This window comes from Equus caballus, chromosome 4, assembly GCF_041296265.1.
Source record: "Equus caballus isolate H_3958 breed thoroughbred chromosome 4, TB-T2T, whole genome shotgun sequence".
Lineage (NCBI taxonomy): Eukaryota > Metazoa > Chordata > Mammalia > Perissodactyla > Equidae > Equus > Equus caballus.
The window spans coordinates 18,319,446-18,333,349 of record NC_091687.1 but is presented as its reverse complement, the minus strand read 5'-3'; the positions used below and the strand labels follow the sequence as shown (position 1 = coordinate 18,333,349).

The following is a 13,904-nucleotide window of genomic DNA, read 5'->3' as shown; positions in this document are numbered from 1 at the left end:
GAACTCAAAAGAGGGAAGCCCATTGTGAGAAGACTAGACCCAAGGCTCACTTCTCTCTCTGGAATCACCCTATGGAATACAACAGTTAAAGATGGGCTGAAGGAAAACCCACATGTCCATGCACAGGAGACATGGGAAGGCCACATGAAGGCCCTGTTAGCCTGTAAGGACAATAAGACTGGGAGGGTCATGTATAATGGCACATGAATTAGCAAAGTAAGAAATTCTACAGTAATTCCAGCCAAGCTCCAGCAAGCAATAGAAGTTGAGCATTGTCCCCATTCAGTGTATATACCTGTGGACCCTAGCCATGGCCAGCATTAGCCATGGCCGGCATTAGCCATGGCCAACCAGGGGATGTGAGATCCCAAGGTGTCTATCCCTAAAAATTATGTTCAACAATTGACTTCATCCTCCTTCTCAGCCAAGGCACTATGGACATTTGGGCCCATGATTATTTGTTGTCATGGCTTTCCTGTGCATTGTAGGATGTTTAAAAACATTCTCGGCCTCCTCGTATTAGGTGCCAGCAACATCTCACAAGCTGTGGCAATAGAAATGTCCTCATACATTGCCAAGTGTCCTGTGGGGACCAAATCATCCTCAGCTGAGAACCACTGATTTAAATTGAGTCATGACAAGCTCCACCCATATAAAAAACTTTCCATCAGTTCCATTAGAGCTTCATTCTTAGCATCATCAAACATGTTAGGAAACTCTCCAACATGAAAGAGAGAACTGAAAATAAACAAATAACAAAACATAGTAACAATGATCAAAAAATAAAGCTAAAGATAACACGATATTAATTTTTTATAAAGGTTTAAAAAAATCAAAGAAATAATGACAGGAAAACTTTCCATAAGTGAAGGACAATCACCTGCAGATTAAAAGCAACATTGATGAAGTTTCTGCTTAGAGTAATAGTGGGAGACAACTTGTTGAAGACAAACTTTCCCACCAAAACCAAATAGAAAATAGGGATGATTTTTTTTTAAAATAAATCTATATGAAGACTTCAAAAATCTATTAAGGCAGCAAAGACTTGAAGGTCTAAGATGCACAGGAAGAGGGGAGCATAGGAAATCCCATAGCTGGGACTCCTAAGGCTGGGTTAACTGAGCCTCCAGCAGTCCTAGGGGGCTTGAGTTCAGGGACTCAAGGATGAGGGGTCCTAGAAAACCCCCAGGTGTTTAGTTGAGCCCCTTCCTCACCCCAACAGGGCTACTCCCAGGAGTGGAGAGAACATTTGCTAGTAAGACTGAAGCCCAGCTCCATCAATAGGCTCGATCCCTGATTGGATTAAGAGAATGTGCCCCCCGCCCCCAGCTTTCTGCAAGAAACAGGAAAATAACTTTATCTGGTGGGAGACAACACCATCGAGAAACTGAAACTTATTGCTACAGTTTTTTATGCCCAATGTCTGGTATTCAATGAAAAAATGGTTATTACTCCTGGACATAAGACAGAATAACCAAAAACAGAGAGAAAAATAGACAAAAGAGCCACAAAAAACTAAAATATTGTAGGTAACAACATACACTTCAAAATCTTTTGGACACAATTGCCCCAAAATTAGATGAAAATAGGGAGAACTGGAACGAATAAATGAAAGCTATAAAAAAATTAAAATTTTAGAATGGGAAATGCAATAACTGAAATGAAGAACTCTCAGCTGAAGAGAGAATCGGTGGATGAGAAAATCAGTAAGAAAAAAAAATTCCCTAACTGAAGCACAGAGAGAAAAAAAGATTGGAAAACAGAGAAAAGGATCTAAGAAGCATATGGACACTGAAAATTTTTATCATGTTTACTTGGAATTTCAGAGGAGAGCAGAGACACAATTGGTCAGAAGTAATATATCAAGAGATCACAGCAAAATGTAAGATATCACGCTGCTGATTCAAGAAGTACTACAAAACAAAGAAGGAAACATAAAAGGAACCACACCTAAGTAAGTCACAGTAAAACTGCTGGAGGAGCCGGGCGCATGGCCGAGTGTTTAAGTTCGTGTGCTCTGCTTTGGCGGCCTGGGGTTCACTGCTTTGGATCCTGGGCACAGACCCACACAACACTCATCAAGCCATGCTGTGGTGGCACCCCACATGGAAAAACTAGAATGACTTACAACTAGGATATACAACTATGTACTGGGATTTGGGGGAGGGGGAGAAAAAAAAAAGAGGAACATTGGCAACAGATGTTAGCTCAGGGCCAATCTTCCTCACCAAAAAAAAAAAAAAAAAAACTGCTGGAAAGGACAAAAGAAGAAAAATTTAAAATACAGACAGAGGAAAATATAAATATCTAACATGGTCTCAATAGAAAATAAAATACAGCCTCAAATACATGAAGCCTAAATTGACGGAACTTAAGGAGAAACAGACAAATCTACAATCACAACGGGAAATTTAAACAATTTTAATAACTGGTAGAACAAGCAAACACAGATCGGAAAGGATACACAAGACTGCGCACAGCAGTCATGGAACCATTGCACAAAGGAAGCAAAATTGACCATGAATGGGGCCATTAAGCAAGACTCAGGACATTTCAAATAAATGAAATCACACTGACAGAGTGTGTTCTCTGACCACTGCAACATAAAGCTAGAAATCAGTAATACACAGATAAATGGAAAATCCCAAATATTTAGAAATTAAGCTATAAATTTTCATACTCCAAAGATTAAAAATAAATAAATCACACTAGAAATACTTTTAATTGAATGATAATGAAAATAGAACATACAAAACTTGTGAGATGCAATTAAAGCAACGCTCAGAGGGAACTGGATAGTCATGAATATGTATATACCAGAAAAGAAGACGAGGTGGAAATCAAGATTGTTACAAAAATAAAAGCTGACAAACCAAAGAAAGTAAAAGGACAGAACTTATAAAGAGAAGAGCAAAAATCAATGAAATAGAAAACAGACAGAAATACAATCAACAAAGCCATACATTAGTTCTTTGAAAGACTAATAAATTGATAACTCTGAAAGACTGACGATGAAAAAAAAGAGAGAGAGAGAGAAAAGAGACGAACCAAAATTATGAAGAATGAAACGGGGACTATTTCCACATATCCTTCAGGTATAAAAGTGAATTTACTGAGGAAAATTACTGAGGGCATTTTCCTCTCATGCACCCTTTTTCAGGATGACATTTGTGAATATGAACCAGTAAAACACGGTAATATAACAAAAATGGGGAGAATATAGGACCCAGGAAGTGTGGTATCCCCCCTAGGAGAACAGAGAAGAGAATTCCTAGGAAAATCTGGGGATGAGAGACACAGAGGTCGAGCTGCCTAGACTGGAGCAGGAGGGAGAGGCTCAGCTGGGGATGTGCAGAGAAAAAAGGGCCCCACGGTAGAAAGGATATATTGGCACATTGAGTGCGGAAGAATGGGGAGCAAATGTCACACCTGAAAGCAAGAGAACATGACACTCTAGAAAAAGGAAAACATCAAGAAAAAAGAAACTTCATTATAATATACAACCTGGCTCTGCACTGAACAATATTCATCTAGTCATAACGTTTTATGATGTAACTAAAATGGTCACACAGCCACAGCGGGGCAGTGGAGGGGGAGTGACGCAGTCACTGTGTCCAGAAAATGGTTGTCCAATACCTAAACGAATTCAGAGGTTAACAAACTGTAGACGTGCAATGACTGTGTGCTGATTGATAGCCTTTTCTTATCTGAGCTCAACATTTTCAAACCAATGTAACTGCTTTCTATTGACTATGAACTCAATAACAGTAATTTCTTTTGTCAACTGACCTTATAATTCACAGTTCTCGTATTCAGATCAGAAGCCTTCCTTTTTGACTACGTTTCTTGCTATGCAAGCCCTGAATCAGCAAATCAGAAAACTTCAGGTATGAACAAACTTTGGAGTGCGTTTAGTTCAAGCCATTCATTTTATAGATGAGAAACCAGAAACCAGGAGAGGAAGAGTGACTTGTCAACGTCACCCAGAAACTTCATGGCCAAAGGGTGGGCCCTACACTCCCACACCGACTTACCGTATGCCTGGAGCTTCGCAGTCAGTCTATCTACATCAATGTGCAACTGGCTTTCTACAAAGTTTCTTAAAAATTTGTTTCTCAGGGATTCCTAAAGGAGAATAACACAACTTAACAAAAATTTCATCATTTCTTCTTATCGAACAATACTCGTTAGGTTTATTCAAAGTTTCATCATATAGGAAAAAGGCACATAAAGTGAATCATCTTAAGAGGTTCTAAAACACCACAATAAATAATAGAATAGCATTTGATTAGGACTTTATATTAAATAACGAAAGTAACAATTATGACAATTTAGGTCCTAATTGTAACTATGCACTAATGTTGAAAACAAAGAATGAAGTTAACTGTTAACTTTTTGGCAAAATTTTCTCACAAAACTATATGGTGATCCTTTACATAAGATCTTTAATATTATTGTTTCCACAGGCCAGTTATGAAGAGAACGGTCTTTGTTACAAAAACACTGAAGAAGGTTTCAGCATTTTCCAGAACTCTCTCTCAATCTTTTGATATTCTAATCATGATGGGAAGCACTTTTCATGCTATCATTTGTATCATTCTTCTTTCATTATCGATGGTTCCAACTCCGCCTCATTTGTCAATGGTTTTACTGTGGAGAGTTCTTCAAGATTATTTTCACCGACATAATGAAATTTTGCATCTTTATTTTGCAGCTGACATGTGTGTACTTGCCTTGTGCTGCCACATTCTCACAACATCCAGCAATCCCCAGGAGACTGAGAGTGACACATGCGGCGGTAGTGAAGCCAACGCCGGGATTAAGCGAGGGGGGATAGCTGAGTGGGGACTAATTCCGGAATTCGTCAGATCACTAGAGAAGATTCCTATGTTATCTTGACTTTGTTTCACCACATAACCTTATAACTTGGGGACTTCAGATAAAGAATTCTCACACGACGGCCACCTTCTGCATTTAGCTCTTTCATTCCTCACATTTGCTTTGTTATATGCTGATTTTATTGACTTTTGTCTACGGGTGACAGACCTCACTATGAAACCCTGGTGTGCAATTTTTGTTTTTGGAATCTTGTTTATCTTCTTTCATTGGGTATTAGCTATTTGCCAGACACTGGGAAGGGCGCTTTATTATGTATTGGTCATTTAATCTCGGCAATATCTCCATGAGGAGGTCACTGTTACTTTTAACTGACCGGAAAGGGAGTCAGGGTAGTGGGTGTCACCAGAGGCCCTGACCTAACCCTCTAGTGGTGGAGCTGGGCCTCGGACTCAGGTGTCGGCTACTGCAAATCCAGAGACGGTACACACTCTCCTTGAATATGACCTGATGTTAAGAAATAGAGCACAACTCGCCACACTTCATCTTCTAAGGTAAAACGTTCTTCAAATAGTTGACTATGTGGCTTTAATATGTTGTTTCCCTCCCCAAAGCCCCAGCGCATGATTGTGTATCCTAGTTGTGAGTCCTTCTAGTTCTTCTACGAGATCTGCTCCCACAGCATGTTGACTGACAGTCAGGTGGTGTGATCCCGTGACCAGGAAACGAACCTGGGCTGCCAAAGCCACGAGTGCCAAACTTTAACCACTGAGCCATGAGGGCCGGCTCACGTGGCCTTAATTTCTGTCATGACTACCTGGTAAATAGTACTCAGCTGACCTGGAGCCTCCTCCAAGAAACGCCTGATTCTGGAGGCCAAGTTAGGCATTGTGTTTCATTCTCACCGTACTTTGTAGTCTTAATTTGCTGCCTATCATGTTGCATGTAATTATTTGTCCTTGCAGCAGAGAGTTTATCAAACAAAGCCTAAAATATTCACAATCTGACCCATTACCAAAAAAAGTTTGCTTGATTCCTGGATTGACAAAATAATCCAGGAGCAATAACATTAAAGATGAATATTACATTAAAGTTTGTCCTGGGGCTACACGTCCCTAGGGCTGCTCCTAGCCCAGGACCACCATGTCAGGCCCATTCCCAGGAGCCACAAGACTCTCCCACTGATAACTGACTTTAGCTCGATGACAATACATTCACTAAATGACAGGGCCATCTAGGCTGCTCCCACCCGAACTCTCTCCCTCTCTTCCCCTCAGGGTGAGACCTGCATGGCTGTCTGATGACCACACTCCCAGCCTTGCCAGGCTCCCTCTTTCTCTGCTCTAACAGCCATTTCCCATAATAAAATCCTTGCACATGTATCTCTTTCATAGCATTGACTTCTGGGAGGACCCAACACAGATGCATTTCCTGTGTGCCAAACACTATTCCAAGTGCTTTTACCAAATCTAAGTCACTTACAGCTCATAGTCACTACTATTTCTTCACAGGTAAGAAACCCAAAGCACAGAGAAGTTCAGTGACCAGTCCAAGTTCACACAGCAGTGGTGGGGCAGGGCTGGGAATCAAACCCAGACAATCTGGGTCTCAAGTCCACACTCTGAATAGCCTTGAACTACTCGTCTGGTGCATTAGAAATAAGCCAAACAAGAATACAAATGCAGGCATGGTTTCTCATGCTATCAGACTTTAGATAAGTTAGAGCTACACCAATGCCCCCAAAAGTTACTATGTGACCTTCCTTTATTAAAGTTTTGTGTTAACTACTGTGAGGCTCTGAAGGAGTTGGGCCATTTTAAAGCACAGCCTAAATATTTTGGAATATATTGCATTGTCTATACAGAATATCACGGAATGATAATTGATCATTTTAATAGGCCTACAGTTGAAAAGTATGCAAACCACCAAAAAAATTGGTATGGAATTCCACATCCGTTTAAATTATGGAATTTAAGGCACAGGTAAATGTTAATAAATCATTAATCATTCTCTCAATGGTAACATCTTGCGTGGGTAGAACACTTAATCATTTAAAAAAGTTTTCATACATATCCAATTTTATGTCAATATTACTACTCAACTGGGATAAAACCATACCAGAGGGAACTCTGTAGAATGTTCCGAAGGGTCACTCTGATTTCCCAGAAATGCCCTACAAGGTGCTCCCCCAGCCCAAGGTGGCAAAGGGGGCCACGACTTACCTGCAGCTGGTTGAGCATCTGGCCATTTCCACTGCTCTGAAAAGTGCTGGACATTTTCACCAATGTTTCTGATAAAGTCTTTAGCTTGTCCACAACATAAAAAGTATAATTAGCCTGCAAAATAAAGCATATTTGGTTATGTCTCTAGTTCAGCTGGGTTGCATTACAAAGATTCTTCAGCGCCCTGGCAGCTACAACAGGGAGAAAAGCATTAAAGTGATTGGCGATCAGAGCAAAGATCTGCCATCACCACCTGCAGGCTGGCCGACACCTCCCCAGACAAGGTGACAGGTTCCAATGCCCTCATACCTAAGGGCCCCTCTTCCAGACTCTGTCCCCACCTGTTCACCATAGTGTCTGCAGTGTTTATTTCACAATCAGAAACAGCAGATGTCCCCAATACATATTGGCAAAATAAAACAATGTTTGTCCTCAAAAATACATTCTCGACTGATATCTGTGTATTTGCTTTGGGATACCCAACACTATTGAGGATAGAATAAAACTGATTGTATTTATTCATTTATTGCTGCTGGCAGAGCAAATTAGCATAAGATTTTTGAAAATAATTTTACAAAAATATTCATAGTTACTGACCCACAGAAAATGCCAATGCCTTTTTCTCTAAAGATAAAAAGACTCTATCCTAAGGAAATAATTTAAAGAAAGCTACATAGATGTCTATTACAACATTATTATATTTTTAACACTGAAAATAGTCTAAATGTCAAAGACATAGGATTAAAGAGGGCTTGGGAGTTCAACCACATCTCCCTGGGGTCATGAGGAGACCCTCATAATGGCACGGGTCATACCAGGTTGGGAGCAGAAAGGCAGCCACCACAGAAAAGAGAGGCCTGACCGTTCTGGCTCCCAGCCCCAGGACTGGACACGCGCTCCCCCTGGGTGCGAAGCTGGAGCACCTTGGCCTCGCGGCGCTTCCGTCCCTTCCTGGTCCGGCCTCTCTCCCACTCTGCTTGGCAGCCGGACGCGTGAAACAGTGTGGGAAAGCTGCAGCAGTCCTAAACTTCTCCCTTCTGCCTTCCTATGAACCTGAGGGATTTGGATTCACACAATATCTGTGTTATTTGCTGCCCCTGGGGAAGCATGATCCTCTACTTCTGAGGATGCACAAGCAGAGGAAAATACCAGTGGGTGTATGAAACGATTCTTCTAGTCAAAAGATGAGGCCAATGGGGGCTGGCCTGGTGGCACAGCAGTTAAGTTCGCACATTCCACTTCTGCGGCCCAGAGTTCGCTGGCCCAGATCCCAGGTGGGGACCTACGTACCGCTTGTCAGGCTATGCTGTGGTAGGCGTCCCACATGTAAAGTAGAGGAAGATGAGCAGGGATGTTAGTTCAGGGCCTGTCTTCCTCAGCAAAAAAGGGGAGGATTAGAGGCAGATGTTAGCTCAGGGCTCATCTTCCTCAAAAAAATAAAAATAAAAAAAAAAGATGAGGCCAATATATGAATCAGAATAAAGGTCTTCAATAGAATTGATTTAATGCAAGATAGGAAAAATGTAGAAAATCTCTGCTTTGTATTTTCAAGACACATCAAGAAGAGTAGAGAAGAGGGTGATGAAGAAGGAAGGATCCGACATGAGGAGATGCTACCTGAAGACTGAACCAAGGCTGCGGAACTCAAAACAAGAGTGGGACAGCCCAGGAAGTGTTCTGAACACGGCAAGAGAACAAATTTCCATGAAGAACAGACCTGTGACAACGTCCAGCACTCAGAGGAGAATCACGAGACGAAGAAGAAAAAGGAATAATTAGAGATAATCTAGGACATATGCCAGAGACCTAAGCCAAAGAGGATTCAGATCCCAGAGGAAGGAGGGGCCAGAGAATGGAGTCGGTCATCACAGAACAAAGAAAACTCGCTATCACTCCCTGCCTCTGCAAATTTAAAGAGCGTTTCTTATAATAAGGAAAATTATTAAAAAGAGACTACTGCTTAACACACCTTATAAAATTTGGAATTCTAATTAAAAGAATAAGTACTACATGCATCGAGGAGTACACAAGAAGCTTCTTAAGAAGGAACAAAAATTAAGGTAGTTTCAGATAGCTTCTCTACAAAATTAAAGGTGACAGGGGAGACTCCGCAGTGAGGGAATCATCTGCATTGGCTCTGGTGATGGTATGTGGACCCACCTGGGAATAAAGTTATCCAGCACTCTACGTGCGGTACAAGTCACAATGAGTAAACCCAAGAGTGGGCTATGATTCTGAGATTCCGAGCTTCAAGTCTTATTTTCACTTTATCTCATTGGAAGAAATAATTTGGGTTTTGGTTTCACCTACATACCATCTACTAAATGCTGATTTTAGAAAATGCCCAAAACCTTTCTTACTTGCAGGGGTTTTTTGTTTACAAAATAAAGAAAAAGAAATCAAAAGCTGACTGGATCATAGCACGAGACATTAGCTGTGGTTTCATCTTCCTGTTGCATCCATCATTTTCTTATTTACAGGACCTCTGCATTCAGACCTTTGGCTTACCGCTTCTAAGGGGAACGAGGCAGAGGAAGTTGAAGATTTAAAAAGGAAGCAAGTGAGGATATTCAGAGAAGGGAAAAGAAAGAGGATCTGTTTTTCTCACCTGGCCAGAATCAGGAAGGACAAGACCCAGGGAGGAACACTCCTTCCCCAAACCCATTTCACTCCAAGGAGGCCCCTCCTCCCCATCTCCAGGGGATGGAGGAGAGAGGAAGTTCGCTTTGTCATCCCAGAAACAAAGAGGACATGTGACCGACCTGCCCGAGAACAGAGGTCATGGCTGGACTGGGCATCTAGGTGGAGGGGACTTGGCTTGCATCCTCAGGATGACAAGGCTCACGTCAGATGCTTTGCATCCTCTCAAGCTGACACACAAATCCAGCACAACACGAGACAACGAGGTGGAAAGACTTCCCAGGATTCTATCATACATGCATCTTTTGCTCCCTGTGCCAAATTCTAAGTGTTCAAAGGAATTCGAGAGGACTTTCTGCTCGTTCCTCAGGAACCCATTCCAAATCCCGAGGAAACACTGCTCTCTTTTCCTTGTACAGCTCTCTGAAATTGTCTGTACATTTACAAGATCAGGTGCACACAGTTGTAATCTGATTTTCTTCACTCCTACTACCCACATTCTTCTGCGCCTTGCCTGAAATTCATTTGGCAGTAAATCTCGGAGATCTGTCTACATAGCTCTCTTTCTTTTTAGTAAGCTGTATGTTTTCCATTTTATGAATATGCCAAGATTTATTTTCCCATTCCCTACTGATGGACAGGTTGTTTCCCAACTCTTGTGCTTATAAACAATGATGTAATAAGCATCCTTGTTTTCATGTGTGAATGTCTGTTTTCTGATACTGGTAGGTATTTCCAACATGTCTTCATAGACATTATGCCAGTATACGCCCACCAGCAATGTATGAGAGTGTCTCCCTCCTAATACCCTCAGCCAGCTCAACGTGTTATCAATTTTTTGGACTTTATCATTCTGATATGGTATCTCATTTTGGGGATTTGCATATCTCTTATTATGAACAAGTTTGAGTATCTCTTCACATATGTAACAGCCATCTCAGGTTGTTGTTTCTATTTCCTTCTTTGCAAAGTCGATGTTTATAGTCTTTGCTCATTTTCTAAAGGGTTGTTACAGTGATTAATTAACTAAAATTTTGGCACATACAGCCCCATTCCCAAATGGACAGGATTTATCTCGAGGCTGCTCAGAGAGTACCCATGGTGGGGAGGCTTGGTTGGATGACACAAACCCGTGTCCCCTCATGTCATCACCTCTCTGTGTAGACGTCTCTTTCTAGAGTCAAAGGAATGCCCACACCACCTTTACCTGCAGTCTGTCCTTCAGTGAGGACTGAATAACCTAGAGGAGCCCAAGAAAGTTTTGAGTCAAAGGACACGAGTTTGTGTCCCAGTTTGGCCAAAAATTGTCCAGGAGACCTTGAGCGAAATGTCTGGGCTCTCAGGGCCTCATTTGTAAAGTGGACAGAGCAATAACACTTGTCTCTTACAGTGGTTGAATGTGGTTGTCTGTCTGTTCGGTGCCCTCCATCTCATGGTTGTTAGCTTAATTAACCCCTGGCATTGGATTTGAAGGACAGAATGATGGAAGTGCACAGACATCCAACGTCTACGAAAAAGTGATGTCCATCTCTGGGGCCTGGAATCCCCTCGTTTCACAGAACAGGTATAGTCATAGACCTACTGATAGGACATTTTAGGGAACTGCCATTTTACAGGGGATTATATCAGGCAAGTCTAGCCATAAATGTAGTTACTTCTTCCCTGGGCAGCTTTGCTGTGTCTGGATAAAATGCTTCATGTCAGATATTTTCACCCACTGTTGGCCTTGCTTCAGGTGGAACCTCTGAAGGCTTGCTTTCAGACCACTAATGAGATGCCTGCAGTCAGAGAGATGATGGCTATGAATGCCATACTCTTTGCAGGGCTCCCTGCAGACGGTCTCTACCTGCCTCTGGTCTTCCAGTCCCCCCACACACATTGCTCTAGTCGTATAAACAGTCATACGTGCAGGGCCTGTGCACCTCCGGCCATGCCGGCTGTATTTAGAGACTCCAGTCCTGCGCAGCTCCCATGCCACTGACATTTTTCATCTTTGATAAGTGTCATAGAGCCGAGCATTCTCATTTCCATTCAAGTTACTTAATCAGCAAGCTTTATGTGCACTTAACAATAAAAATAGCAATAAGCCTTGAGTTCATCTTTGACCTGTGTCTTTACTCTCATCCTCCCAGAGGTGCCCCTTTGAAGGCAGTCAGAGTTCTGAGGATGGATGAAATGCCATGCATTGCTACACAAAGCCATAAAAAATGTGGTCAGTGTGCTTAATTAGGTACTCAGTATCCCAGATTGATGATCGTAAAAGAAGCTGCAGTGTACAGGATCCTGCCTATTTGAGAACCTAACACTGTAAATATAACTTGATGAAAGAACCCTGGCTGGAGAGTCCAATAAACTTGGATAGAACCACATACTTCCATTTACCAGCTAATAAATTTGGGAATGTAAACCTCTTAACCCTCACTATTTTTAATCTATAAAATGAGTCTAATAATGCCTACCCCACCTGGTTCTTGTAAGAAGTACACGAGAGAGAATTTGGGAAAGTGCCCGTGATGGTTCTTTGAACCTTGTAGAAGTAAGTGTTCAATAAACAGTGGTTCCATTTGCCTGTGAGACAATGAAATTGTTGACGCAAGTGCCAGAGCTATGAGCAAATGTAAAACTCTCCATCTGCCCTCCTCTCTTGACCCAGATTCAATCAGAACCCACTAAAAGCCAGTCTCTCCCCATCATAACCTGATAGTCCAGTTGGGAAGCTTGAGGCCACCTCCTCCCACATGAAGCTGCCCTCTGCATCCTCTCTATCACTGGGAATGTGTCTCCTTCACCCCATGGTAAATTCCTCTGAGGGCAGAAGCTGAGTTTACTCACATGTGAATACCTACTTGAAGAATACAATGAAATATAAGAGAAAAATAATGGAACAAACAGACCTGGGTTCAAAAGTCATCTCTGCCACCTGGTGAGAGATCTTGTCAAGCCTACTAACTCCTAAGACTCACCTGCAAAATGGGTATGACAACCCCTAATTCCCTCCCTAGGTCTGAGGCACAGGAGAGGTCCCCAGCTTACAGAGCTCTTAGAGGCGTGAGGATTACAGTAGGTAATTCTCCCCCAAAGGTCTCCTTCTACCTCTTCTCAATCTAGGTTTGATACACTAAAACTTACATTTGAGAACTGACGAGCTTTCTAGGAACTCTTTATGTTTTAAGAGTCTCATTTCTCTAAAATGAAGAAAACAGCTTGTGACTGGCTGTGCTGGTTGTCAAATTACCATCTCCCCACTCCACATTCACCCTTCATTACCTGTTCCGCAATAATGGAGTTGGGCCCTTTGCTAGCTTGCACAATGTTAAGCTTTGCCCATAGAGAGCCCTGAAGGGACGTTGAAGGAGGAAGCATTTTCTCTTCTGGATTCTACTGTGATGCATCTGACAGGCTCTTACAGAGCCAGCCCCCGGCTTCCTGAGCAGCCAGCTTTGCTGTTGCTTGGCTCCTGCAGTGTACGTTGCCCGCAGCACATGACACCTTTCCACAGGCATGCCAGATTGTGTTTTCCCAGGGGATGCTGCTGGTGTGGCACCTCCCCACAGATGGCTTCCACAGGCAGGCCTTTGTGCAGCTTCTGTGACCGTCACAAAGTGTAGAGCTTCTCTTGGCACCCCAGGGTGCAGCTTCCCAGCAAGTACCACCAGTAGGGCAGCTGAGTGAACTCTGCCATCCAGTTGACCATAGCTGTGCTCTTCCAAATGAGGTCTGGACCCCAACCCTGGGTGGGGAGGCCACTTGCAGTGTTGTTCCTTCTTTGGATGCACTACCAGCCCCAGGGGTGAGGCTGTTCTGTGTCTGCCATGCTGCATTCTTTAGAGTTCTCTTTACATCACTAACCAATCCTTGTTACTCTTATACCTTGTTACCCTAATTATTCTTTATATTAAGCTTTCCCTGTTGTTTTTTTCTGACTGGACCCTGACTGATACACTGGAAAATAATCATATGGACACTCCGCTCAGGAAACAGCAAAAATGCATATGCTATGAAAAGATCTAAGAAGAAACCACAATGGAATGTCTTAAGTATGTCAAGCTCACTTAAAATGCCAAAAACTACAGTTTTAAAACCAGCATGATATTTAACAAAACAAAACAAAAACTATTAAGATGTGGAGCTAGCAGAGATGAGAAGCCACAGCAACTAACCCTGGGGCTCTGGAGACGTTGAGGCAGGGATGCCAAGGCTCTCACG

At 42.4% G+C, this 13,904-nt stretch overlaps 1 protein-coding gene across 1 annotated transcript in view; it reads right to left on the bottom strand.

Annotated features, from left to right (window-relative positions):
• The window catches only part of ABCA13 (ATP binding cassette subfamily A member 13), a 408,916-nt gene that overhangs the window by 270,025 nt on the left and 124,987 nt on the right, over positions 1-13,904 (bottom strand). Inside the window, exons 28-29 of the mRNA XM_001496546.5 lie at positions 7,059-7,172; positions 4,035-4,125 (exon numbers count right to left, since the gene is read on the bottom strand). Of these exons, the coding sequence (XP_001496596.3) occupies positions 4,035-4,125; positions 7,059-7,172 (205 nt within the window). The remainder of the gene's footprint in view (positions 1-4,034; positions 4,126-7,058; positions 7,173-13,904) is intronic.